We start from the raw sequence: 27,308 nt of genomic DNA, 5'->3' as shown, positions 1-27,308 counted from the left end.
CTCTCTATCTCTCTCCATCACAGAGAGAGATAGATTTTAACAACGCAAATCAATATCTTAATTAACTGTTTGTTTCTACAACCATACAACATGTATGTACCAGCAAACCCTCCAAAACAATATAACTTAACAAATTTCTCTTTCACTCAGTACTTCCCTGTTATACTGTCCCACTGACTTACTGTGTCGAATCCATCTCTTTCTGCAGCTTCTCCTTCTGGACGTGTCTCAGGAGGCCTGTTACTGATTCGTCTGTCTCCACCCGCCCTGAAGTCTCGTGATGTGACGAAATGCTGGAGGAGAGGTCCTCCTCTGACACCACGAGGGGCCCCTGCCTGGACCCTGACCCACTGGGGGTGCTGTCTGTACGCCTGCCTGGCCGCGGACTGTCTATGTCCTCTTGGAGGGCAGAGAAACCTGGACAGGCATAAATATGAACATCGTTATTAACCTGTGATCTTTCTGACATAGTTTAAAAAAATGGTGTTTCACAAAATGACATGAGGTTTACTGTCTCATGACAGTCAACATAGAACATTCCCATTCCACTTGTTAATACACTGTACTGTACCTTCACTGTGATCCAGTGCAATGGTCCTCTCAATCTCTGCATAGGTGTGTGATGTGTCCTCCTGGGTGGACTTGACCATCTTGGTTTCGATGAGGTGGACAATGTCCATTCTGTTGATTTTGGTTAGTCTTTTGATCAGTGATGTTTCTGTGGGAAAACAATATGACAAAATGGTCATAGTAAAGCCATTGGGAAATACAACCCAGCCAAGCTGCAATGCTTCTTGACACAATGCCCACTTAACCTGGAAACCAGTTGCACCAATGTGTCGAAGGAAACACCGTACACCTGGCAACCGTGTCAGCGTGCATTGCGCCCAGCCCACCACGAGTTGCTGATGTGCGATGGGGCAGGAACATGCCTGCCGGCCAAGCCCTCCCCTAACCCGGACGACGCTGGGCCAATTGTGTGCCGCACCATGGGTCTCCCAGTCACGGCCGGCTGTGACAGAGCCTGGACTCGAGCCAGGATCTCTCGTGGCACAGCTAGCACTGTGATGCAGTGCAGTGCCTTAGACCACTGCACCGCTTGGGAGGCCCCTATGACGAATATTCTAAGTGTCACTGAATATTCTGAATACAATAAAGAGCGGATAGATCAACGTACCTGTGACATTTTTACCCTCCCTGTCAGTCCAGAGCTTCAGCAGGGCGTGGCTTTGGTCCTGTAGTGAATTGGGGTTCTCAAGCCTTATTAGATTGACTTTCTCCTCACTGAACTCCAGTTCTCGAGCCAGCTCTGGAAAACACACCCGAAAATAGACAGATATTATGATGTGATTTAAAAAAGGATTGATGGAAATCCAATACTGGAAACATCTGGCAGATCAGATAACATATAAATTTTTTGAGAATAGCAACCACAGACACTTATAGGACAATTTTCAGTGTTAAATATGCAATGTTAATTTGAACATTTTTCAAAATCACTGGGAAGTGATTATCGTTTCTGACACCGAGTACCGATATGCCTGGTGTTCCACTCACCCGTCCAACTGAAGCCCAGGTGGTCGGCTATTATTTCCAACCGTTCCTCTTTCCTCTCGGCTTCATGCTGGGAATCTACTGTAAATGCCACCACAACAGCAGGAGAGCCGTGTGAGGATTGGCCGCACAAGGATGGACAGGCAAAGTCACATTCACGTTAGAAAGAAAACACTATCTTCAACTGAGCACATGAGGAAAACGTCTTCGCTGGCTTTATTGTGCTCGGTGGTGCAATATGGTGAACTATTTGAAGGTATCAGTAACTGAAATGGACATGTATTTGGTGTATAGCTTCTTATTACACTATGATGTTGGTTCATAGATTAACAATACCATAAAAGTGATCCCCGTGCAATTTTCAGGACTGTAATAAACTAATAAAAAAAAACAAATGGCATTGAAATAAATTGCAGAAGTTGAACAGCAACAACATTGTAACAGCTCAGGAAAAATGATTGTGGTTTCTTCTCTCATTTGATATAAGTCAGCTTTACTCCTACAGCCTAATTTGGTTAATAAAATATATTTGATACTAAATCTGACTATGACAAATTATGTCAATGACATCAACAGAAAACTGATCCTTCAATTATTTAAATGATTGAATTGATTCCCTGCCTAAGTCAATCTGGAGATAAAAAAAAGAGAAAAAAGAAAAGAGACACAGCCACAAACACAAGTCACAGCTCAAACACCACAGAAGCAACCACAAAGAGTCTTTAGTTACACGTCACCTTAGCTACAAGACACAGAGAAGCGGCACCGTTTACGGATAGCACGCTAGCAACGCACAATAGAGAGAGAGAGAGAACGAGCCCCTTAAGGAGGGGGGGGGGTACCTTGACTTCTGATTGTATCATCGGGAATCCGTTGCATCTGCGTGTCAACAGGGTCATCCCACAGGGGTCTAATGGGATAGACATCTCCGGAAGCAGGGAACTGTATTTCGGGAAAAGTCTCCCTCTCTATGACAGAAGGGTCTATGCCGCTGCTCTCATCATTCGAGACAGCAGCCTCCTGCTCTTTGTTTTTCTCGTCCTGAGGAAATCTTTCAACTAGCTTTGTAACTTCGTCGCTAATCTTATCGACAAACTCTATAGACTTCTTGCGCGGCTCGCTTTTGTCTTTGGCGGGGGTGGAAGTGTGAGATGTCTGACCAAGCTTGCCTCTAACTGGCAGCCTAGATTGGAAACCAAAGCCCGACTTTGGCTTGGTGGAGTAGTCATCGCTCATGGGACGACCCAGGTCCTTTTTAGATGATGACTTGTCTGCCTCACAGAAGCTCTTGGCTTTGGAAGACGACGTCTTGGTTTTGGGTACAGCAGAGGGACCTGTATCTGTCTCAGACTTTCTCCTCAAGTCCTTTTTTACTGGGACCTTGAGCTTTGCGTCCTGGGATGACTCAGTACGTTTAACTGATGGCTCAGGCTTGACAGGGCTAGCCTTGCCCTTGACAGGTATTCTCGATTTGGACTCTAAAGCAGGAGTCTCTTTTTTAGGACTAGCTGAAGAGGGGGATGCAGGGGATGTAAAGGAGGAAGCAGTTCTAATCTGACTTTGGGGGCCAGCCTTGGCTGGGGTTTTAGTTGGGATCTTTGGAACTTTTTCAGTAGAAGTTGGGGTTTTGGTCTTTTCTGTGGTTTGGGGGAGTTCTATGACCGAATGCTGCTCCTCTGGAGAGGAGTCAGAGGACTCTTGGTCCTGTTCTGGGTACACTGATCGAGTGACAGTGGTTACTGCTGTCTCAACATCTGTTATCATTGGATCGAGGGAACTAGTTTCTACCTCTAGGGGGGTCTCCTCTACAATTATGTCTGGTTTCACCTCTACAGTTTCAGGAGACACTGGTGATACTGGGTCTTTGTCTTTCTTAGTGGTCTTAGCTGAGGCAGAAAGACCCATTCTAGGGATTCTAGACTTAGAAGCATCTGATTTTGAGGGGGAGGCTGCTGCAGCTTCACTACCTTTCTGATCGTCCTCTGTCGAGGCACGGTGTGTGGGATCTGAAGCATCTTTCGCCTGTTCCTCGTCTTCCTCCACTTTTATTTGCAGAGTCAGGTTGAGTCCGATTTCACTTTCTGTTTGGACTCTATCTCCTGGCTCATCTTTGACCTGTTCAGCTAGCGCCTCCTCTAGGGGCTGCTCGCCTATCTGGAAGAAGGCAAAGCCCTCGTCCTCATAGCTCCTTTTGGTCATGTCAATAGCTCCGCTCCGAGTCATCTCAAAGAGCTTCCCCTCTTGGAAGAGGAATGGATTGGGCTCGCTGGTTGGCGTGCTTTCCTCCGTGGGGCTCCTTCCTGGGGTGGTGTCCGGGGTTGCCCCCTGGGACTGCCGGTCTACAATCAGACCCAAGATCTTCTGTTCTTCCTCTATGACGCGGGCCGCAAAAGCATCATCGTCTTCGCGCATGGCACTCCAAGGGTCTGCCTCTGCTCTGGCGGTTACGCCCTTTGACTCGGTTCTGGGAGGTTCCTCTTCCTCATCGTCTTCCTCTGTGTCATCGTAGATACAGATCTCGGGTTTGAATGTTTCCCTCACTTGTCCAATGACAGCAGTGGAGGACGTTTCTACCTCAGGAGCTCCTGAGTGCCTCCTGTGATCTCCTTTCACTTCGTCAGTTATATTACTCTCTATTTGACAGGGAGCTTTTACAGCAGCTGTCTGCAGACTGCCTGCATCTGCTTCTTTCCCTCCCCCATCATCCTCCTGGCTTTCCCTTGATTTCCTCAAACTTTCCTCCTTCTGCTCATCGGTTATGTTTGCAGCCCCCTCAGAGCTAGAAGACACGGTAACCGTTTTAGCTAAACTGTCTTCCGTGTCATCCATGTCTTTGCGTGACTGAACTGATTGTGGGACATGCTGCTCTGAGACAGATTGAGGTCCCTCCACTGCTACCATTGTAGCTGTGCTCTTGGCTTCTGTGTGGTGGATTCCTTCATGCACACCTGCTGGAAAAGGAGAGGGAGGTTGTACTTTAATAAGGGATTCAACAGAAAGAGCTAACTCTGAGGTCTTCTTGGCCCTATTGAGCCCACTCTCATTTGCGGACTCTAGTTCAACTGTTTTGAAGCTATCATCCCCTGCTTCATCACCTGCCAAGGCAATTATATATTTTCTAGAGTTATTTTTGGCTCTGGTGTCCTGGTCCACTTCCTCAAATGTTTTTTTGGGGGCTGACATTTTAAACATCTCATCCTCTGGGATGAATTTCCTCTGTGCTTCTGCCTCATCATCCTCTTCCTCTGAGTATTCGGGGATGAAAGCTGGTATGGACACCACAGATAGGTACATGTGGTCAGGGGTTTTGGGGTTTACCTCATAACTTACCTCTTCAGAACTAGGGGTTTCGGGGGAGAGGGGACTCTTACCAGAACTTTCCATCTGGGACGAAGTCTGCTCGATACTGTCATCATCGTTGGCACTAGCCTCCTGGTCCCTGCGTAGCCTACTACGCAACACGTCTGGGGGGAAGTCTGAGGCTTTGGTGGGTTCTGGGTGTCTAGAGGACCCACTGGGCTGATCTAGAAGGGGAGGGAACGTTTTCTGCTCTACAGGGCTGCTTTCTAAGGAGTCACAACAGGGGGATTCCTTTGTTGGGCTGGGCTCGATGGAGTCTGGGGTCCTATGGGAGGAGTCGTCTTCCATGAGGGGACTATCCTCGTCTAGAGAGTCTCTGTGGCTTATGGTCAAAGATTCGTCGGCTAAGGGACTGAGGGTATCTGGGTCTTTTAAAGGCAACTCTAAGCTTCCTTGATGCTGGGTAGAGGAACTAGAAGCAAGGGTCATAGCTACAGCTGATGCTAGCTTGTCAACAGGGCTCTCCTCATCCCTAAGGAAGCTCTCTAAAGTCTCTGAAACTCTCTTTGTAAGCTTTCTCGTTTTAGATGGCTTAAACTCGCCCGTCTGAAAATATATGGACTCACTCGTGGTGCGGTCGTCTGCAGCCTCACTGGGAGAGACAGGAAGGGTCATTTCCGTTGATGGCTGGTCATCAGTGGTCCCCACACCGGAGTCTCCAGACTTGTCCTTGGTTTTATTGTCACCTTTGACAGCTATAGTAGCAGCTGTTGAGTTTTTAGTGGACTGGTCAGCATTTTTTGGAGAGAGGGAGAGACTGTCAGGGCTTGTTCCAGGGGTGGCTAAGCCCTCGTGTTTAAGGCTATCCTCTGAGCTAAGGTGAGGAGGACTACCATCACCCAGGCTGGCACTGGGAGAGTCTGCCACGCTCTCATGTTTCAAACTATCAGAGCTATCATAGAGGGAAATATTCAGAAACTCTACGGTTTCAGTTAGGTCTGACTGGGCAGCAGGACTACCCTCTACAGAGGTCTGCTTAAACTGTTGGTACTCTGGATTGTCCTCAAGCTCTGCTTTAATTTCAGCACCAAAGTCTTTGGAGTGCTTTCTATGTGGGCTAATTTGCTCATCTTTGGCTCTGTGGTGCTCGCCAGGAATGGCGTCCAGTGATACTTCCCGTTCGTAATGGATTGTGGTGGCTTTGATAGTGGATTTTGACTGTTTGGGCTGTAATTCTGATTCTGTTGTTTCATGCTCTGTAGAGGTGTGGGTTTTGAGCTCGAAAAGTCCAGACTTTCTCTTTGAGGAGTCCTGCCCCTTTTGGAAGGATCGCATGAGCTCCCTTACTGACATAGTCTCCTGCAGCTTCTCAGACTCAGTTTTGGGGGACTTAGGGTGGCCCTGTTTAGCGGTGTCCTGATTTGCAGGGCTCTGTTTCAATTTAAGGGTGGTTTCTTCGGTCCTTTGAGGGATTTTGCTCTCCACTGCAACCTTTGAGGGTTTGGTGCTAGTTGGCTTTTGACCCTTCTGCTCTGCCTCCACTTTCTGCTGAAGGGCTTTGACTTTGTCTTTTATGGACCCAATGGGGGTCTCCTCAACTACTGGGGACACAGGTGACACTGGTTTACGGTCTGTGGGTGCACTTAGGAGAGCATCCCCATAGGTAGATTCCTCCACCTGTTCCTGGTCTTTTCCTTTCCTCCTGACTGGCTTTTTGAGTTCAACAGCAGGAGTTTTGATTGTAGCTGTTGTTGTTATTGTCGTTGTGGTTCTTTTCACGCCTTTGCGCAGGACGACCTCTGTGAATTTCTCTTGGACCACATCCTCCTGAGCTGCTGCACATGAGCCTTCAGGTACATCCAGGAGATATTCTTTGCGTTCACCAGTCAGGTGTGTGTTCATGCCAGACACGTCTTTGATGGCTTTAGGTCTGGGAATCCCTCTGTTGACTCGGACTTCATGTAGAATAGGTTCCTGGGGTTCTAAGGAAGACATCTTTTTGGCCTCCTCTATCTCACAGTCTGAGAGGAGGATCCACTCTTCATTCATTCCGGCTGCTATTGCTGCCCCCTCTGCTACCTCACCCTCCAATGTTCCACTCCTGAGTATCTTGCCCACTTTCTCCAAATCCTCTTTGACCTTCTCCATGATTTCAAACGGCTCGCCCTGAACCTCCTCAGCCCCTTTCTCCAGACCGCTCCCTTCCAGAGAACTGGATTTGTCAGTGGAATCCGTGGTTAGGATAGCGGTCATTTTGATCAGGTCTTGTTTCAGCTCAGACACATCGGAGAGAAGGTCCGGATCTCTTTTCTGGACTGTCGTCGACGTAATGTCTTCGTCATCTTCCATTTTGGCAAGAGGACAATTAAGGTGCAAAAAAAATTGAAATTGAAATGAAAAAGAGACAGACATTGGAGAATGTGGTCAGGACAGGAACAGGAATAGTTCAAACTTTCAGGATTCAAAGGGTAAAGCAGGGTCAAAGTGACATCTACAGAATGTATCACAGGAAGGGGCTTTTGATCCACTGAGGTTCTTTGGCGGCAAATACTGCAGCAAAGCAAAAAGCCAACTAAATCATAAAGATGGGAAGGAAATGAGCAGGAAATAACTTGCTTATACACATATTCTGCACATTCACAACACAAAAGCGCAAACATATCTAAAATAAGAACTCGATCAAACAAACGATGAGCAACAACAGACACCCACAAATCCACAAAAGATAAGGAAACAGGGAAACAAACAAAGGGATAACAACATGTAGGTAGACAGACATCTCAAGATTGTCTACAGAGAGAAAGAGAAAAACATGTTTTAAAAAATAATTTTAAAAATGCTATTTTGTCCTCAGAGAAGAAAGCCAGTGATAGCTGGAATGTTGCTAAGACTGTCTGCGAGTGGTCTGAGTGAGGAAGGGCAAACGGAAAACTAGCTGCCTTGGCAGAGAGGTTTTTATTTTTTATTGGTCTGTTAACTCATTTACCGCCTGGTGATGTCACTAGGCAGGCCAAAATTCCATCCCACAAAAACAGGTGGAACTTTCAGGCGGTCTTTTCAAACAGCTCTTACACTAAAAGGGCATGATCATCATTTCCACAATATTATTCCAACCTCACAGTGTGGAAATATATATGTAAAACACAAGAAAATCACGTTTTTGACTGCACTGGGCCTTTAAGGAAATGTATGTTCTAAAACAGGATTGTTTTAAAGGAAGGGCATGTGGTCCTTTTAGAGGACTGTATCCATTCCTTATACAAACTTAAACTAACTTAAACTAACTTGAACTAACTTAAACTAACTTAAACTAACTTAAACTAACTTAAAACCTCTTAAGGAAGTTCAGAATTCATGCAGATTTTCGCAGCTTTTTGTTAAAAATCGCACAACATTTCAGCGCCCTGCTATTCATGCCAGGAATATAGTACATGCATATGATTAGTGTGTGTGGATAGGAAACACTCAGACGTTTCCAAAACTGTTTAAATCACGCCTGTGCCATTTACAGAACGTGCGTTTCATCGAAAAGTGCATGAAAATCTGTTCACTGAAAATGGAAAAAGATATTCTTCCGCGACTACAGGCAATTGTTAAAAGCGAACAGAATTACATAGAGCCGAGTTTTCATTGGCTACAGCTTCCCCAGGTTGTCTAGAGTCACGTCATTTGTTGCGCAATTGATTCTTGGTCTAACCGAAACAAGGGAACTCCTTTCCTACTGTCCCCGCCCAGATTTTGGTGCGACTTTTTCAAGACAGCATTTTTTCCACAGACAAGCTAATCTTTTCACATCGCCTCCTGAGGATTTTTATTGCTTATTAACGTGTACTAATACCTAAAGTTGCATTACAAAAGTATTTCGAAGTGTTTTGTGAAAGTTTATCGTCGACTTTTTGAATTTAAAAAAATTACGTTACGTTATGAAACGCTGTTTTTTTTTCTTTACTCGCGACGGAGTCGTAGTTCGATATCTAGGCTATTTATGGACCGATTTAATCGAAAAAAAGACCCTAAATGATGTTTATGGGACATCTAGGAGTGCCAAGAAAGAAGCTCGTCAAAGGTAATGAATGTTTTATATTTTATTTCAGCGTTTTCGTTTGCGACGGATAACGCAAAATCTGTCGTTTTTGGTGACGGTGTAGTATTTTGAGGGTGCATGGTATCAGATAATAGCTTCTCATGCGTTCCCCGAAAAGCATTTTACAAATCTGACTTGGTCGATAGATTCACAACGAGTGTAGCTTTAATTCAGTATATTGTATGTCAATTTTAATGAAAGTTTGAGGTTTATCAACCTCCATGGTGGCGCTCTTGAGCATTTCTGCTGATTGTGGTCCCCACTTCGGTACCACGTCCTCAACAAGTTTTAAACTAACTTGAACTAACTTAAACTAACTTAAACTAACTTAAACTAACTTAAACTAACTTGCACTAACGTTTACAAACTTTCTCAAACATAACTGAAGAGAAAATTGAAAATCATAATAAGAGTAGCAACAGTGTATTAAAACAAATTCAAATAGAGATTGAAAAGTAATTCAAAGATCAATGTTAAAGCAAACCAAAGAGTCAATATAACTCTCACACTTGACACACACCCAGACACAGGAACACACACATACCCACTCATGTAAAGCCAAGTTATTTCCATGCAAAGCAAAGGGGAAAGTTGACATGCAGCCTCTGGTGAAGAGTGAGTGGAGCAAATTGAAAGTGATTAATTTAATTCATTAAATAAAACTAGCAAACACTTGCAAATCTACATTTTACATTTATCAAAGAGTGGTTAATTTAGGTATTCACATTCAATAGTGTGGTGAGTTGTAGTCTACTGTTTTCTCAGACTATGACTACAAAAGCTGAAGCTAAAGCATCAATTCCATATTATGTGTACACAAATTGCCACATGCGTCATGCATACACTGTTCAGCGTAATGAAGTTGAATTGAACAAATAACATTGTGTACATTACATTGTCTATCCGTTTATATGAGATCTGTATGTGCTGTACATGTATGTTTTGAAGGTAAGTGCACACAGAAATGTATTCTATATTATGTATGTTGCATAAATATGTAGATATCCAGCTATGCTGAGGCACATGACCATGATTAGTGATCAATTAGTCAATCAATTAATCAATTATATGCAAAGGGTAAATATGATCCACATATGGGTAGGGAATGAAGGATGGGATCTGGAGGGCTGGGAAAGCTAGACGACAGTTTGCTTTGCCATTAGGGTACTAGAATTACTATGGGGGTATTATTCTGTTGTCACATAAACATCACCAAGTTATGAATTACAGTTTGTTTGAACTCTCTCTCTCCATGTGTCCCAAATTCAAAATGGCAGAGAGGAGGGAGTCAGCATGAAGACACTGGTGCAGCGGTGTGTGACATGAGAAATGGATGAAGTTCATGCCCGATGAAGTTGTTGGCATAACCTTGGCTGAGGTGCGGTGGAGTGAAAGTTTGTGTTGTTTTGTTTTTGTGACAAAGACAAAACATGTAGAACTTAAAAGGACTTTGAAAAAGTATTGCATACAGCTACAGCGTTCGCAAACAAGGGTCATATGAAGCTCAACGTTTATGCATTATCTCTGGTTAACCATTCTGCACTGTTCTCTACAAAGGTCAGCTAGCATAACATCATTAGCAATGTCTAAATCTATGGCATGGTTATAATGCACTTATCAAAGAAATGTTCTAGTCATAATGTTTGAGTAATGCAGCCATATTATAACAGTTCAAAGTTAAACGGCATGTCTATAAAAGTTTTAGTATAGCTGAGAAAAAAAACATGTTCATGGAGTTATCAAAGAATAGTATAATACTTACATTTCTCAAGCGTCCTGTTGATCTGTATAGAGGAATACAGAAATTGCACTATTAATATCATTTAAATCATTGTTTAAGAATAATCTAGGCAAGATTTTGTACACATTTGCTACACGAAGGAAATAAGTAGTATAATTGAACTGCTACTAATATCTAAAGATGGATGCTCTAATACAAAACAAGCACAATGATTGATCAGTAATAACATGGAACACGGAGAGCCATATACTAAATATATATATATATATATATATATATATATATATATATATAAATACCTGGCCCTTTCTAATACCTAATATAAGAGCTAAATGGCAGACAAAGAAGTGGACGTCTAGTGACAAGCTTCTAGCCTGAAAAGAGCATGTAAAGAACATTACAAAATGAACACTAGTTAGCGGGGAGAAATGGGGAGAGAGGCACAATGTTACCTCTTCCTCAGCCTCTTGGTCTGAATCAGATTCCTTTGGGGAGCAAGAAGCAGAAAGAAAGATAGGTAGATAGATAGATAGTTAGATAGTTAGATAGTTAGACAGTTAGACAGATAGACAGATAGAGAAAAAAGAGAGTGGGCAAAGCAAAGTTACCATAGTGACGTCTTTGAAGGTAGGTGGCCAATCAATGTTGTTTTTTGGTAGGGTGGTTCAGAGTAAACATAAAATATCAGTATTAAAGGAGAAGGGATTCATGCTACACTATAGGACAACTACCAGTACTTACATATAGTACTGCTGGTTGCTTGTAGTTAGTTAATAAATCACAGTTACCACTAAAACCGCTGAAACAGTCATTTTGACTGCTCATGCCCCCCTTCGTCCTTGACTTTCCTAAATAAGTCTATATAACACACTGTCGTTGTTAGAATCTTATTATCACAAACAAAACTGGAGTTAGAACCAGTTTTAGGAGGGCATGTCATTAAATGGAACGGTTTCCCCCTCTTCTTCCAACAGTTGAAAGTGCAGTGCCCACCTGACAATCCCCCCGACAATTGCCTCAAAGCTGGCTCGTTAGCTAACGTTACGTGACGTGTGTACAACACCCGTTGAATATGACCTGTGTCAGTAAACGTCTGCAAAAAAGCATAATGAAATTGTTGCCAGCAGGGTTGGTTAGGCTGTTTTCATGTTATCCAGAGGTAAACAAGTCATTGGCCAGAGCGTCAAGTGTGCACCCCGAAACGAGATGGGTGGGGCTAAAACTTAAGAGGGTGGGGACGATGCTGAATGGGTGTAGACAAAGAAGAGCTCCTCACTAGATACCAAAACATTCAAAGGCCATTTTCTCAGAAGTGAGGTTACAAGTTTATCCATTTTCAAAGCAGAAGTACTTTCCCATTGTTCCTCAAATGCAGTGTATGATATAGCATTTTGTAGCTCAGAGTCTCTACTTTTATCCAATGTAAAAAACTATTTCAAATTTTGGTACATAAAACCGAATCCAGGTGGTGAGACACATTTATCCATTCTAATTATAGGCCTAAAATGGTATGTACCTTATATCAGTTCCCCAAATCAAAGCAGTCTTATCAGTCTACCCTGGCCTACTTGCAGTAGACGGCACAGTGAGGGCGTGCGTAATTGTACATGCTGAACGGCTTTCAATCTCTTGGAAAATAACCACACGAGGGAGCAGGTACGAGTGTCTGAGAATGTGTTGATGAGGCTTGTGGAACATTCTGTTGACAGGGGGAGCAATGTCACCATGGACAATTTATTCACTTCACTTCACTTGTCATTGGCGAACAAGTTGCTTGCAAAGAAAGCAAGTCCGGCCGGCACCATGAACAAAGTGAGTCCGGAGCCCCGTCCCTTTGCTCAAAATAAGGCACCTGCACAGCAGTTGTATTCCACAATGGTGCAGAAGAATGACAAAACAACAACGCTGTCATGACTTCCGCCGAAGTCGGCTCCTCCCCTTGTTCGGGTGGCGTTCGGTGGTCGACGTCTTTCTAGCCATCGCCGATCCATTTTTCATGTATCCATTTGTTTTGTCTTGTTCCCTGCACACCTGGTAAAGTGTGCGCCTGTTCACAAATCTCTGCTCTCCTGCACCTGACTTTGCTACCAGTACGCACACATCTGACAAGGACACAATCAGGAGAAAACAGGATACCATTACGCACTACAACCAAACAAAGGTACGTCAAAGTGTGTCAAGCAAGTGAAAGTTACAACAATTGTGTCAACTGTTAGGACAAGGGATAACAGCTAAATTAAATCCAATTTATGTCATTGTGTGAAGATGCACACAATCAGAAGCTTACAATAATATACTATTTTTGACTGCTGTCATATCGACATACAGTATATTCATTATAATGCTATTATTGCTTTGGGCCGAGTTTCACTGTTTATCAAGGCTACTTGGCTCTTATAATGATGTTTAGGCTACTGAAGTTTTCATCATTTGACTGTGCTTCTTGGTGGTTGGGGTATTTTAGTTTATCGATATAAAAATAAGCTGGTACCATGTTCCAATGCATATGCTTTCTGTTTCATAGTTGTAACAAAAGCACTCCATGAATAAAATTGAATTTTTTTGTGTTTTTACATACAGAAACAGAAACTAATGACGATGAAATTTGTGTTATTTAAAATAAAATACAAGTCGTATTTTAATGTTAAACAAGGCCTTCGTAAAAACAACCAAATTATTATTTTTGCTATAGGTATATATTAAATATATGAATTACACTGTTAGAATGTCAGCTTGAAGGGGGTCCCTCCAGGCCCAGCGGTACTAGTGTTAACAGGTGTAGTAATGATTTTAATCATACAGACAGACAGAATAACAGATTTGGTCACAGGTTATGACCCCAATATAACACCAATTTAAAGGAAGATAACATGCTATGAGAACTGTCATTGCCTGTCACATATGCATATTTTGCATGTTAGTATGTAAACAACACACCTGTAGAATGTACCTGTGGGAGATGCTAGTTAGGTACTGGAATACTCAGTAATTCTTGAAGTCAATCAATCTTTTTAACTTAAAGGAAAAATTAAAACCAAAACCACTAATTCCTATAATTGATATTGTTAAAAAACATTAATATGTGGGAACAATACTTTTTGTGAACAGATGTTTCATTTTGTCGTTATAATAATGTTGGTAGCGGCAAAATGCAATGCACCCTGGACTGAAGAGGCATAAAAATAGGAGAAATGTGGTGGACCGGGACTTAAATTACACATTTCTCGAGGTAGGAATATCGCAAAAATATGATCAATGGCTCATTCGAGAGAAGATATGACATTGGCCAGTGGTGAAATCTGACATGTTTGATAGACGTTTTCACGATCTAAAAGTCGTAATCCTATTACCTTCCAGTGCAGTGAGAGCGACCTTATCGCAGTGCTACGTCATACTGGTCGAAATTATGCCTGCTTGAACGGCAATAGCTACAGATACACATGAAAACATGAAATGGCCCCGAGAATCGATAGAACATCGCTCAAAGACAGATGCACAAAAACATTATAACATTCAAAAATGGGTGAATCTGTCCTTCAACATTCTGAACACTCAGGCATGTAATGGGTGAATCTGTCCTTCAACATTCTGAACACTCAGGCATGTAATGGGTGAATCTGTCCTTCAACATTCTGAACACTCAGGCATGTAATGGGTGAATCTGTCCTTCAACATTCTGAACACTCAGGCATGTAATGGGTGAATCTGTCCTTCAACATTCTGAACAGTCAGGCATGTAATGGGTGAATCTGTCCTTCAACATTCTGAACACTCAGGCATGTAATGGGTGAATCTGTCCTTCAACATTCTGAACAGTCAGGCATGTAATGGTAACTGTCGGTGTGCTATACAGCACTCAGACTTGTTCCTGTACAGGTCACATGGTCAGGAACAATTCCAGGTCCGAGGTGTATCCTAAGCTGTGTGTTCAGGGGGAGGAAGCGTTAAGGTGTTCTCACCTTTGAGTAGGATGGTAGTGTGATGTTCAGGTTGCATATAGCATTGTGGGCCAGACTTCTATAAGACCTGGGTTCTTTCATAAAGGACAGGCGGCCACACGGATCCTGAGTGTTGTCTCGGATCTGTGGAATCATCGACATCATTATTGTCAGTCAGTCAACCAATCAACATACAGTATACGATAAATTACTAGTTTGTAATGAAGTAAATTATATGGTTGAGTGTTGAAAGATGGTAGAGTAACGTTAACCTTGATGAAGAGTGCCAGCCTGTTCTCTTTGAAAGCAAAGAAGCTGAAGAGATGGTGCTGGCCACTCTTGGTGAGAGGGACCAGGTTGCCGAAGCAGTCTGCATAAATGGGTTTGCCCTCTAGGACCTGAGGAAAGGAATCAACAGACATTAATCCTAGCTGAGTATAGAAAAATACCAAATCGTTGACTGCTAGTCATCAACAGCAAGACCTACGAAGAGATCACACTTTACTGATATTTCACGACTAAAAAAACCTCTACAATAACACCTCTATTATAACACCTCTATTATAACACCTCTACTATAACACCTCTATTATAACACCTCTACTATAACACCTCTATTATAACACCTCTATTATAACACCTCTATTATAACACCTCTACTATAACACCTCTATTATAACACCTCTGCTATAACACCTCTATTATAACACCTCTATTATAACACCTCTACTATAACACCTCTGCTATAACACCTCTGCTATAACACCTCTACTATAACACCTCTACTATAACACCTCTGCTATAACACCTCTGCTATAACACCTCTGCTATAACACCTCTACTTTTACACCTACCTCTACATCTCTGCTTCTGGCCACCTCAGTGAAGTTCTCCTGCTGTTCCAAGGTCTTGTCCATCTTGTCGTCCGTCATGCAGAAGCAGCGGAGCCGTGCCTCTATGGGGTCATGGGTCTTTGCGAAGATAACGAACTTGGCCATGTAGGGAACGCAGATGGTCTCCCTGTAGACTAAAGTGGAGAAACTGACCGACTCCTGCGCCTGCCGACAGTCTATCAGCCAGAACCTGGCCGACACGTTGGTCGTGAAGGAGACACAGTCGTTGATGAACGTTAGGGGAGTGGTTCCTGTAATGTCCTCCCATTGGGCTGGCGTCGTTCCACCTTTGAAGAAGAATACATTTGAGGAATGTTAAAAGGTTAACTACAGATATTATAGTTTGTGTGTGCCAACAGTCTGTGCGTGTGTGTGTGTGTGTGTGTGTGTGTGTGTGTGTGTGTGTGTGTGTGTGTGTGTGTGTGTGTGTGTGTGTGTGTGAGAGTGTACATTGTAGAATAGTAGTGAAGACATCAAAACTATGAAATAACACATATGGAATCATGGAGCAACCAAGAAAATGTAAAAAAACGAAATATATTTTATATTTGAGATCCTACAAAGTAGCCACCCTTTGCCTTGATGACAGCTTTGCACACTTGGCATTCTCTCAACCAGCTTCACGAGGTAGTCACATGGAATGTGATTCAATTAACAGGTGTACCTTGTTAAAAAGTTAATTTGTGGAATTTCTTTCCTTCTTAATGCATTTCAGACAATCAGTTGTGTTGTGACAAGGTAGGGGTGGTATTCAGAAGATAGCTCTGTTTGGTAATAGACCAAGTCCATATTATGGCATGAACGCCTCAAATAAGCAAAGAGAAACGACAGTCCATCATTACTTTAATACACAAAGGTCCGTCAATCCGGAAATGTTCAAGAAATTTGAACGTTTCTTCAAGTGCAGTTGCAAAAACCATCAAGTGATATGATGAAACTGGCTCTTATGAGGACCGCCACAGGAAAGGAAGACCCAGAGTTACCTCTGCTGCTGAGAATAAGTTCATTAGAGTTAACTGAATCTCAGATTGCAGCCCAAATAAATTCTTCACAGAGTTCAAGAAACAGACACATCTCAGCATAAATTGTTCAGAGGACACTGCTTGAATCAGGAATTCATGGTCAAATTGCTACAAAGAAACCACTACTAAAGGACATCAATAATAAGAAAAGACTTGCTTGGACCAAAAAACATGAGCAATGGAATCATAAAACACGGGACGAGATGTTAAAAACTGTCCATTGTGCCAATAGATGGAATGCACTCACGTGAGATTTGCTGTGATGTTGACAGAGTGGCATGGGAGGTTTATTTCTTAGACTGGGGTAAGATGTCAATTTTGGGACACATCCTCAGTAGTGTGCCTTCGAATCAGTGGGTGTTTCGGCCTTTAATCACTAAACACCCTCATCAAAGGTGGCCAGCTAAAGGGTAATCAAGCCTTAGCTTGTGTCCCATGCCCAATTAAGATGTCCCACGGGACTATGCAAGGCAGTGGCGTCCTCTTCCCTGAGCCAGCCATACAGCTGACCGCATACCTCATATGCCCTCCTCAAGTTGAAGGGATCTGAATTGGGTTCTCAGTTGGGGGTGGGGGGGTCATGAAGTTATAGCCCAGCAAGGGTCCTTCCGTTTGATCCAGATCCACTGGCTGCCTCTTTCAGCTGCTTGAGAAACTGCTCTGACGGTCTGCCGCAGAGCCTGTCCATGGATTCCAAGTTCTTTCAGCAACCTGATGATGGAAGAAGCCACGAATCCTCTGCATCCCACTTCAACTGGCCAGACCTTTGCATTCCAGCCACGCTGAGTTGCGTCTGCTGCCAACTCTGTGTAACGCAGTTTCTTACGCTCGTAGGCCTCTTCAACAGAGTTTTCCCACGGGACTGTGAGCTCTATGATGTACACAGCCTTTCGTGAAGGGGACCAGAGTACCATGTCTGGCCTAATGTTGGTAGAAGCAATCTCAGGTGGAAAAATGAGTTGCTGGCCAATATCTACAAGCATCTTCCAGTCCCGGGCCATGGCTAGGTGTCCAGTTTCTGGATTTGTAGAAGGATACTTGGGCATTTTCTGTCCCTCCCGGATGAATGTTGTTGTTTTGACGGGATTGCTTGTTTTTGGAGGTAATGAATTGGTTGCACTCCTCTTGGTCTCAAGTGCTGCAGCCAGGCTCTTGAGGACCTGATTGTGCCTCCAGGTGTAGCGGCCTTGTGAGAGGCTGGTCTTGCAACCTGTCATTATATGCCTGAGAGTCGCTGGAGCTGGGCAGAGGGGGCAGGTCGAGTCCTCGCCATACCATTGATGTAGATTTTTTGGTGATGGAAGCACATCATAAACAGCTCTTATGATGAAGCTGATGTTGCTTGCCTCCATTTGCCAAAGCTCACTCCAGTTGATCTTTCTCCTCTCCAAGCCTTCCCACCGTGTCCATTGCCCTTGTTTAGCAAGAGAGACAGCCTTTGCACTTCTTGCAGTCTCCTCCTGTCTGCGCACCTCCTCGACCACCAGCTTCCTGCGTTCAGATGTTGTTGCCTTATGGAACGTTGGTTTGCTTGCTGCCAGGCCAAAGCCTCCTCTTCCATGCTGGATATTCCCCACAATGTCTTGGTGTCTCAGGGCTGATGTTGCTTGCTGCACAGCCTTGGATGATGTCCATTTCCGTCCAGTTTGCAGGGGAGGTGCAGCCTTGCTAATGGTCTGGTCTTTGGAGTCCTTCAATGTCATCTGAAGTCTTACTTTAGAGCACTTGTACTCCTCCGTTAGACTTGTAAGAGGTAGTTCAAGGACCCCTTTGCCATAGAGGCCGATGTTACTCAGGCATCGTGGGACACCCAGCCATTTCTTCACGTATGAGGTAATGGTTCGCTCCATCTTCTTCACTGTTGTTATTGGGACCTCATAGACGGTGAGTGGCCACAATACCCGGGGGAGAAGTCCAAACTGTAGGCACCAAAGCTTGAGCCTCCCAGGCAGTAGGGTCTTGTTGATGTTCTCAAGACCGTCGGCGATGTCCTGCCTTACTTGCTGCACTTGATCTTTATCCCGGAGGCTTTCGTTGTACCATCTACCCAGGCTCTTGATGGGTTGCTCAGACACCGTTGGTATCGGGTCATCTCCAATGCAGAACCTCACATCTTTAAGCTGTCCCTTGACTATGGAGATGCTTCGAGATTTGCTTGGCTTGATTTTCATCCGGGCCCACTTGATGTTATCCTGCAGTTTTGCAAGTAGCCGCCTGGTGCATGCTGCAGTGGTGGTCAGTGTAGTCATGTCATCCATGTATGCTCGGATAGGTGGGAGACGGAGCCCTTCCTTAGTTCTCTCACCGCTGACTACCCATCTCGATGCCCTGATGATGACTTCCATGGCCATAGTGAAGGCCAGAGGAGAAATTGTACAGCCTGCCATTATGCCTACTTCCAAGCGCTGCCATGTTGTTGTGAAGTCAGGTGTTGTGAAACACAATTGCAGGTCTTGGAAATAGGCCTTTACCAGTGTAGTGATGGGTTCTGGTACGTGGAAAATGTTGAAGGATTCCCAGAGGAGTTCATGGGGAACTGAGCCAAAGGCATTGGCCAGGTCGAGGAAGATGACATAGAGGTCTCTCTTGTCCTTCTTAGCTGTTTGGATCTGGTGCCAAATCATACTAGTATGTTCCAGGCAACCAGATAAACCAGGAATGCCTGCTTTCTGTACAGATGTATCAATGTACTTGTTCCTTTCCAGATAAGTGGACAGCCTCTGTGCTATTATACTGAAAAAGATCTTCCCTTCGACGTTGAGAAGGGAGATTGGTCGGAATTGACTGATGTCTGTCGCATCCTTCTCTTTCGGGATTAGCACACCACCAGCCCTTCGCCATGCCTTTGGTATTATTTCCTTCTGCCACACTATCCTCATGAGCCTCCAAAGAAAGCGTAGAACATCCGGGGCGTTCTTGTAGAGCTTGTATGGTACTCCATTAGGCCCAGGAGCAGAGGCCGCTCTTGCTCTTCGGACAACGTTCTCTACTTCTCTCCATTTTGGATGGTCAGTGTCCAGATTGAATTCTGGTGGTTGAATAGGTGGGATGACTATCTGCTCATGCCTTTTCATGTCCTGGTGGACCTTTTCCAGATGTTCTTCCAGTTCAGGCTTTGGAGTTTTTAGGATTCCGCACTTTTCCTTTGCGAAGAGATCTTTGACAAACTTAAAGGGGTTTTTATAGAACCGTGTTCTTGAGTGTACCTTCTTCCTACGAAGTTTCCTTAAGTTTTCCGCTCTTCGCAAGGTTGCCAGCCGACATTTAATGTCTGCTTGGAGCAGCATGAGACCTTCTCTCTCTGCATCAGAGGCATTAGACATTAGACCGGTGGAAATCTGTCCTTTCGTCTGACGTGTCCAAATTTGAGATGTTTGGTTCCAACCACCATGTCTTTGTGAGACACAGAAGAGGTGAACGGATGATCTCCACATATGTGGTTCCCACCGTGAAGCATGGAGGAGGAGGTGTGATGGTGTGGGGGTGCTTTGCTTGTGACACTGTCTGTGATTTATTTAGAATTCAAGGCACACATAACCAGCATGCAGCAAAAAGCCATCCCATGTGGTTTGAACTTAGTGGGACTATCATTTGTTTTTCAACAGGACAATGCTGTGTAAGGGGATATTTGACCAAGAAGGAGAGTGATGGAGTGCTGTATCAGAGGACCTGGCCATCATAATCACCCGACTTCACCCCAATTGAGATGGTTTGGGATGAGTTGGACCGCAGAGCGAAATAAAAACCGCCAACAAGTGCTCAGGATATGTGGGAACTCCTTCAAGACTGTTGGAAAAGCATTCCATGTGAAGCTGGTTGAGAGAATGCCAAGAGTGTGCAAAGCTGTGATCAAGACAAAGGGTGGTTACTTTGAAGAGTCTCAAATATAAAATATAATTTGAATTTGTTGAACACTTTTTTGGTTACTACATGATTCCATATACAGTTGAAGTCGGAAGTTTACATACACTTAGGTTGGAATCATTAAAACTCATTTTTCAACCACTCCACAAATTTCTTGTTAACAAACTATAGATTTGGCAAGTCGGTTAGGACATCTACTTCGTGCATGACACAAGTCATTTTTCCAACAATTGTTTACAGACAGATTATTTCACTTCTAATTCACTGTATCACAATTCCAGTGGGTCAGATGTTCACATACACTATGTTACATACACTAATTTACCCAACGTATCGTGGGAAGCTTGTGGAAGGCTGCCCGAAACGTTTGACCCAAGTTAAACTATTTAAAGGCAATGCTAATTGAGGTAATGTAAACTTCTGACCAACTGGGAATGTGATGAAAGAAATAAAAGCTCAAAATAAATCATTCTCTCTACTATTATTCTGACGTTTTACATTCTTACAATAAAGTGGTGATCCTAACTGACCTAAAACAGGGAATTGTTACTAGGATTAAATGTCAGGAATTGTGAAACTGAGTTCAAATGTATTTGGCTAAGGTGTATGTAAACTTCTGACTTCAACTGTATGTTATTTCATAGTTTTGATGTCTTCACTATTGCCCTACAATGTAGAAAATATTAAAAATAAAGAAAAACTCTTGAATGAGTAGGTGTGTCCAAACGTTTGACTGGTACTGTATATGCACGTGTGCGGTTAATCTGCCCTTTCTCTAACCTGTGATACTACAAAGCAGGCGCAGGGTGGGCTGGTCCCCGCCGAAGCCATTGACCACAGGGTCAGTGTTACTCTTGGGGATAGGGATGGTCATGGTTATGGGTTTATGGAATTTCCTCCTCCGGGGCTCCAAGGTCACAATGGGGCTGAATGTCGCCTTGTTTCCCAGGAGCTTCCTCACCATGTCCACATTCATTGGCTGAGCCTGGTGGTGACAGATTACCGTGTTAGTAGTAGTTTAACATTAGTGGAACCGACAGTAGGATCTTCTTTGGGGCCAAAACAAGGACGTGCTTGACTGAGCTTGTCTGGGGCAACCAATGAAATAGTCCTAAAACTGCATACTCCCCCCTTCTGCCAATCCAAGCAGGCTCAATCAAATGTTTGAAGTAATACAAATATAAAAATAAATCATATTTGGACCCAGTTCTTGTAATCAAACCAGTCAGAAGCAAGTCAGGTTGTGTGTTACAGTGGTGTGAAGTTTAAGTAAAAACACTTTAAAGTACTACTTAAGTAGTTTTTTAGGGTATCTGTACTTTACTATTTATATTTTTGACAACTTTTACTTTTATTCCTGAAGAAAATAATGTACGTTTTACTCCATACATTTTCTCTGACACCTAAAAAGTACCAACAGTATCAATATAACAGTTTGTTAACCCTTCTGCCTCTGATCTGGCGGACTCACGAAACACAAATCCTGTGGATGTAAATGATGTCTGAGTATTGGAGTGTGCCCCTGTCTGTCCATAATGAAAAATAATAAGAAAATTGTGCCGTCTGGTTTGCTTAATATAAGGAATTTGATGTATAGCAATTACTTTAACTTTGTACTTTTACTCAAGTATGCCGATGTAGCACATTTTCTACCACTGTACTTAAGTACATTTAAAACCAGATACTTTTGAGTTTTACTCAAGTAGTATTTTACTGGGTGACTTTTCCTTTTACTTGAGTCATTAAATGCTAAGATCTATTTACTTTTACTCCAGTATGACATGTGAGTACTTTTTCCCACCAGGCTTTGTTATTACCTGTAGTCCCACTCTGATCCGCTTGGTGAGGGCTCCCTCTGGGAAGACAGCTTGGACCTGAGGCATCACCGTGCTGCTCAGGACGCCCCCCTCTGGACCGATCAGGCTACTGTCCTGCTTGACACGGGACACCACCGCAAAGTACTGGGGGAAGTCCCTGGTGATGATGCGGCAGATACGCTTCTTCTCCAGCTCCTCTGGAGGGTCCAGTTCTGGAGACGAGGACAGAAGAGATGGTGGTTGATAGTACACTGATACAGATTATGACCCCGTTGAAATACTTTAACAATACAATACACTCCCTCCTTGGAGTAATCGCTGCTCAAACGACTGGGTTGGTGTAAACTATATATTGAAATGTTCACTTTCACCTATAGAGACATTTTAGATGAGTGAATACTCCAAGTAAAGTAGGCAGGATGGATTGTGTTTCCAATGTCTTTAGGCAGGGGCCAATGGGCCTTTAATTAGGATGATCACTAAGTGTTGTCTCACGCTGATGACATCACACTCACCCTCGTCCATGCCGTTGAGGATCTGGTTAAGTTCCTCCCCGGTGTGTTCACAGTGGTGCTCCTTCCAGCTCTCTCCTGTCTCACTGCGTAAGATCACCAGCTCCCTCTCCTTCCCCCTCAGGGCAGCGAAGTGAGGGATCTCCACCAGCACAGGCCTGCGACCAGGGATTGAAGCATGGTGAGTGTAGGAGTGGGGGGTTATGTGTGGGAGTGGGGGGTTGTGTGTGTGGGGGAGGCGGGAACAAGATGTATGTATGTGTGTGTGTAAAAAGTGTGTGTTCGGGCAACCACTTATCTAACAACCCACCAGATGAGCACAGTACAGTGTGTCAACTACAATACCTATGGGACAGTCATGCTAAACGGAGGAACATCCACCATGTACCAAATGAACCAATAAAACGATGAGGTTGAACAGACAGACAGACGGCACTAAACATAGAAGGCCAACCACAAGTTAAGGATACAAAAGGTAAGTGGGTCGTGTCTGAGATGTTACGACAGAGAGCACAAGTGGATCACGCCACTAGCACAACACTAGCACAACACTAGCACACATATCATCCAGGAGAGGTCACAGACACGGACACAAACACAACACATCACAGAGGTGAGTCGTAATGTAAAAGGAGGGTGATATCAAATGGAACCAGTAGCAGTAGCATCCGTGGATTGTTTCATATGCGGGTTTTTTTCTCCCCTACCCGAGGAATTTTGTCCCGGGTGGCCCGAGCTGCAGGATGCGGCTAACGAGGCTCTCGCCCTCGTTAAGAGGGGGCGGGGCAGTGGGAAGGTGTAGTTTACTGTGAGACCAACCGTCCATTAGCAGCAGTAGGGGAAAGAGAGCGGGAGTAGTCAGAATAATGGGTGACTAGTGTATACTGTTGGGTTTTGGCTGAGTGGAGTGGAGGCCATCAATAGGATGTAACGGTATAAAACATTGGGCTTTAAATATACAGGGACTTTCAAAGTGGAAGTTATGATGTTATTGGTAGACAGCCTCTCCAAGTGGTTTACCAATCTACATATCAAATCAATCATGGAGCAATGTGTTTTTTTTGGCAGTTTTTTCGTTCCACGTGTCTTATAGAAACAGTTGGTTTTCACATGAAGGGTTGATCTAGAGTTAGAATGTGGCCCGGCTGTTAAAAATAAAACAAGCAAGGCTCCAGGCGCTGGGAGGAAGCATAGAGCAGAGGTAGCTTTATTAAGGCATAGGCAGGGTGAAATGAATCTGAGAAAAGGAAGAGGGGCTGCAAAATTCTCAGGTTTCATTCATTGTTTCATTGTTCTTTGAGGAACACTCTCACTCTTCTGTTTCTATCCTAGCACCCACTCTGCTCTGTCACAACATAGATCTCTGACATCACTTCTCTCTATTTTCATTCTCCCTCGCTCTGTTTCTCTCTCTCACTCTTTCTTCCTCTTTCTCCTAGGATTCTGTATACTCCTACCTCTCTCACAATAACCCTCTCCCTCAATCTCTCCATCTCCGGTATCTTACCCGAGGAACTGGGCTCCGACAGGCCCCACCTCGATCAGCCTGCTGGCCAGGCCCTCTCCCTCCACCATGGGAGGCATGGTGGCCAGGCGGTGCCTCTTTACCAGCCGGCAGGTCACCCGCGTGGGAGCGCTGCACTTCCGCGGTGGGATGATAATGCGCAGGCCGTTGTGGCGGCAACCCCGCATGGCTCCGCCCCTGGCGTCAACCATGAAGCTAACCAAGAAGCTGTGAAGGGAATGGGCGGGGACAGATATTATGTTTACAAAACAAAAATATATAATGTTTTTTATTTAGGCATTGTCTCTTTGTACCAGATGAGGCTGGTGGGAGGTGCTATAGGAGGACAGGCTCATTGTAATGACTGGAATGGAATTAATGGAACGGAGTCAAACGTGGTTTCTATATGTTTGATACCATTCCATTTATTCCATTCCAGCCATTACAATGAGCCTGTCCTCCTATAGCGCCTCCCACCAGCCTCCGCTGCTTTGTACATGACCCTTTACACAGATAACGTACATTACATTATGTACATTACAGAAAAAAGAAGGATTTTTGACTTGATAACTACGGTCAAATATGAATCCCATGTTAAAACAGACATAAGAATGACAGTTTCACTGCATGCCCACACCCACATGCAAAAACACAAGACACGAGTGAGAGGGGAATGGGTGTGATGATAACACTACATACTGTAGTACAGTTAATGTAATAGCGCTGCTACTAACACACTTCACCTGTGACACCATTATGTTATGTAAAGCAAATAAACCATGAAAATGACACTCTAACGCGTAGACAATAAAGCACAACGTCAAACATGGAGATCAAACACACAAACACAAGACTTTGCATCTGTGAATTGACCCAACACAGTGAAACAACTAACAAAATGGCCACCACGAGTCGGCAGTATTCAACCAAGATGGACACAATGGCTGACCAATGATGAGGAGGAAATGTGTGTGACTTTTTGATGCAGCACTAGGTGCAAAAGATGTCTTCCATCTGATAAAAGTGGACTAAGTCCCTTATAAAGAGGCCTGTGTAACAATGAATGGCAAAGTGATTGAAAGCTAAAACGAGGGAAGTGGTGAACGTGGGCAACATCTGTTAGTAGTGTTGCACTTGCTTTCAGGCATTTTTGACACATACACACTCGCGCGCACTTGCACACGCACACACACACAGATCTCCCCGGAAGGAGAGCACACTGTGAAAGGAGGAGGAAGAGGAGGATGAAGAGGAAGAAACCAAGGTGCAGTAGATCACCTGCTGTCGCCATGATCATGGCACGGAGAGGAACGTCTGAAAACAGAACAGAGACCCGATAAGACAGAAGGAGAGAGAGAGAGAGAGAGTGAGAGAGAGCAAGAGAGACAGACAGCGAGAGGTAGATAGATAGATAGATAGATAGATAGATAGATAGATAGATAGATAGATAGAAAGGGATATAAGTGTTTGTCATATTGCTTGTACTGAACCAGTACTTAGAGACATACTCAGTGGCCCAACATGAGTGATTCAGGATTTCTGTCATTATAACGAAGAGGGATTATCTTTCCTTATTGTTACCAATTAGTGTGGCAGAGAGAGCTAGCCTGAGGACAACAGGGTATCTTCATATCATAATGTATTACATTAATAGATCTATAATAAGCCCTAACATTGTTCATTACTGCTCTGCATACCCAAAGCCGCTTAACAGATGAGGTTTAGAGTAGGATTACAAAAGGTTGTGAATCTTCTCTCAAAACTCCAAAAATCAACAGCATCTCTGCTTGAGGTACCTGAACCCACCACTGCTGTAGTGCTGCTTGAGGTACCTGAACCCACCCCTGCTCTAGTGCTGCTTGAGGTACCTGAACCCACCACTGCTGTAGGTACCTGAACCCATCACTGCTGTAGTGCTGCTTGAGGTACCTGAACACACCACTGCTGTAGTGCTGCTTGAGGTACCTGATCCCACCACTGCTCTAGTGCTGCTTGAGGTACCTGAACCCACCCCTGCTCTAGTGCTGCTTGAGGTACCTGAACCCACCACTGCTCTAGTGCTGCTTGAGGTACCTGAACCCACCACTGCTCTAGTGCTGCTTGAGGTACCTGAACCCACCACTGCTCTAGTGCTGCTTGAGGTACCTGAACCCACCACTGCTCTAGTGCTGCTTGAGGTACCTGAACCCACCCCTGCTGTAGTGCTGCTTGAGGTACCTGAACCCACCACTGCTGTAGTGCTGCTTGAGGTACCTGAACCCACCACTGCTGTAGTGCTGCTTGAGGTACCTGAACCCACCCCTGGTCTAGTGCTGCTTGAGGTACCTGAACCCACCCCTGCTGTAGTGCTGCTTGAGGTACCTGAACCCACCCCTGGTCTAGTGCTGCTTGAGGTACCTGAACCCACCACTGCTGTAGTGCTGCTTGAGGTACCTGAACCCACCCCTGCTGTAGTGCTGCTTGAGGTACCTGAACCCATCACTGCTGTAGTGCTGCTTGAGGTACCTGAACCCATCACTGCTGTAGTGCTGCTTGAGGTACCTGAACCCACCACTGCTGTAGTGCTGCTTGAGGTACCTGAACCCACCACTGCTGTAGTGCTGCTTGAGGTACCTGAACCCACCCCTGCTCTAGTGCTGCTTGAGGTACCTGAACCCACCCCTGCTCTAGTGCTGCTTGAGGTACCTGAACCCACCCCTGCTCTAGTGCTGCTTGAGGTACCTGAACCCACCCCTGCTGTAGTGCTGCTTGAGGTACCTGAACCCACCCCTGCTGTAGTGCTGCTTGAGGTACCTGAACCCACCCCTGCTGTAGTGCTGCTTGAGGTACCTGAACCCACCCCTGCTGTAGTGCTGCTTGAGGTACCTGAACCCACCCCTGATGTAGTGCTGCTTGAGGTACCTGAACCCACCCCTGCTCTAGTGCTGCTTGAGGTACCTGAACCCACCCCTGCTCTAGTGCTGCTTGAGGTACCTGAACCCACCCCTGCTCTAGTGCTGCTTGAGGTACCTGAACCCACCACTGCTGTAGTGCTGCTTGAGGTACCTGAACCCACCACTGCTGTAGTGCTGCTTGAGGT

The 27,308-nt window shown here is 44.4% G+C and overlaps 1 protein-coding gene across 1 annotated transcript in view; it reads right to left on the bottom strand.

Moving 5' to 3' along the window:
- LOC115133654 (microtubule-associated protein futsch-like) overlaps positions 1 to 27,308 on the bottom strand; it is a 225,581-nt gene that overhangs the window by 25,415 nt on the left and 172,858 nt on the right. The window contains exons 26-37 of the mRNA XM_065021938.1: positions 24,233 to 24,457; positions 22,729 to 22,883; positions 22,214 to 22,425; positions 21,177 to 21,381; positions 15,472 to 15,797; positions 14,890 to 15,015; positions 14,639 to 14,761; positions 10,701 to 10,722; positions 1,558 to 1,635; positions 1,178 to 1,309; positions 572 to 718; positions 183 to 417 (exon numbers count right to left, since the gene is read on the bottom strand). Of these exons, the coding sequence (XP_064878010.1) occupies positions 183 to 417; positions 572 to 718; positions 1,178 to 1,309; positions 1,558 to 1,635; positions 10,701 to 10,722; positions 14,639 to 14,761; positions 14,890 to 15,015; positions 15,472 to 15,797; positions 21,177 to 21,381; positions 22,214 to 22,425; positions 22,729 to 22,883; positions 24,233 to 24,457 (1,986 nt within the window). The remainder of the gene's footprint in view (positions 1 to 182; positions 418 to 571; positions 719 to 1,177; positions 1,310 to 1,557; positions 1,636 to 10,700; positions 10,723 to 14,638; positions 14,762 to 14,889; positions 15,016 to 15,471; positions 15,798 to 21,176; positions 21,382 to 22,213; positions 22,426 to 22,728; positions 22,884 to 24,232; positions 24,458 to 27,308) is intronic.

The sequence above is a fragment of the Oncorhynchus nerka genome, linkage group LG8 (assembly GCF_034236695.1).
Source record: "Oncorhynchus nerka isolate Pitt River linkage group LG8, Oner_Uvic_2.0, whole genome shotgun sequence".
NCBI classification, from domain to species: Eukaryota; Metazoa; Chordata; class Actinopteri; order Salmoniformes; family Salmonidae; genus Oncorhynchus; species Oncorhynchus nerka.
Note: the sequence above shows the minus strand (reverse complement) of the source record. Positions and strands in the feature narration are given on the sequence as shown.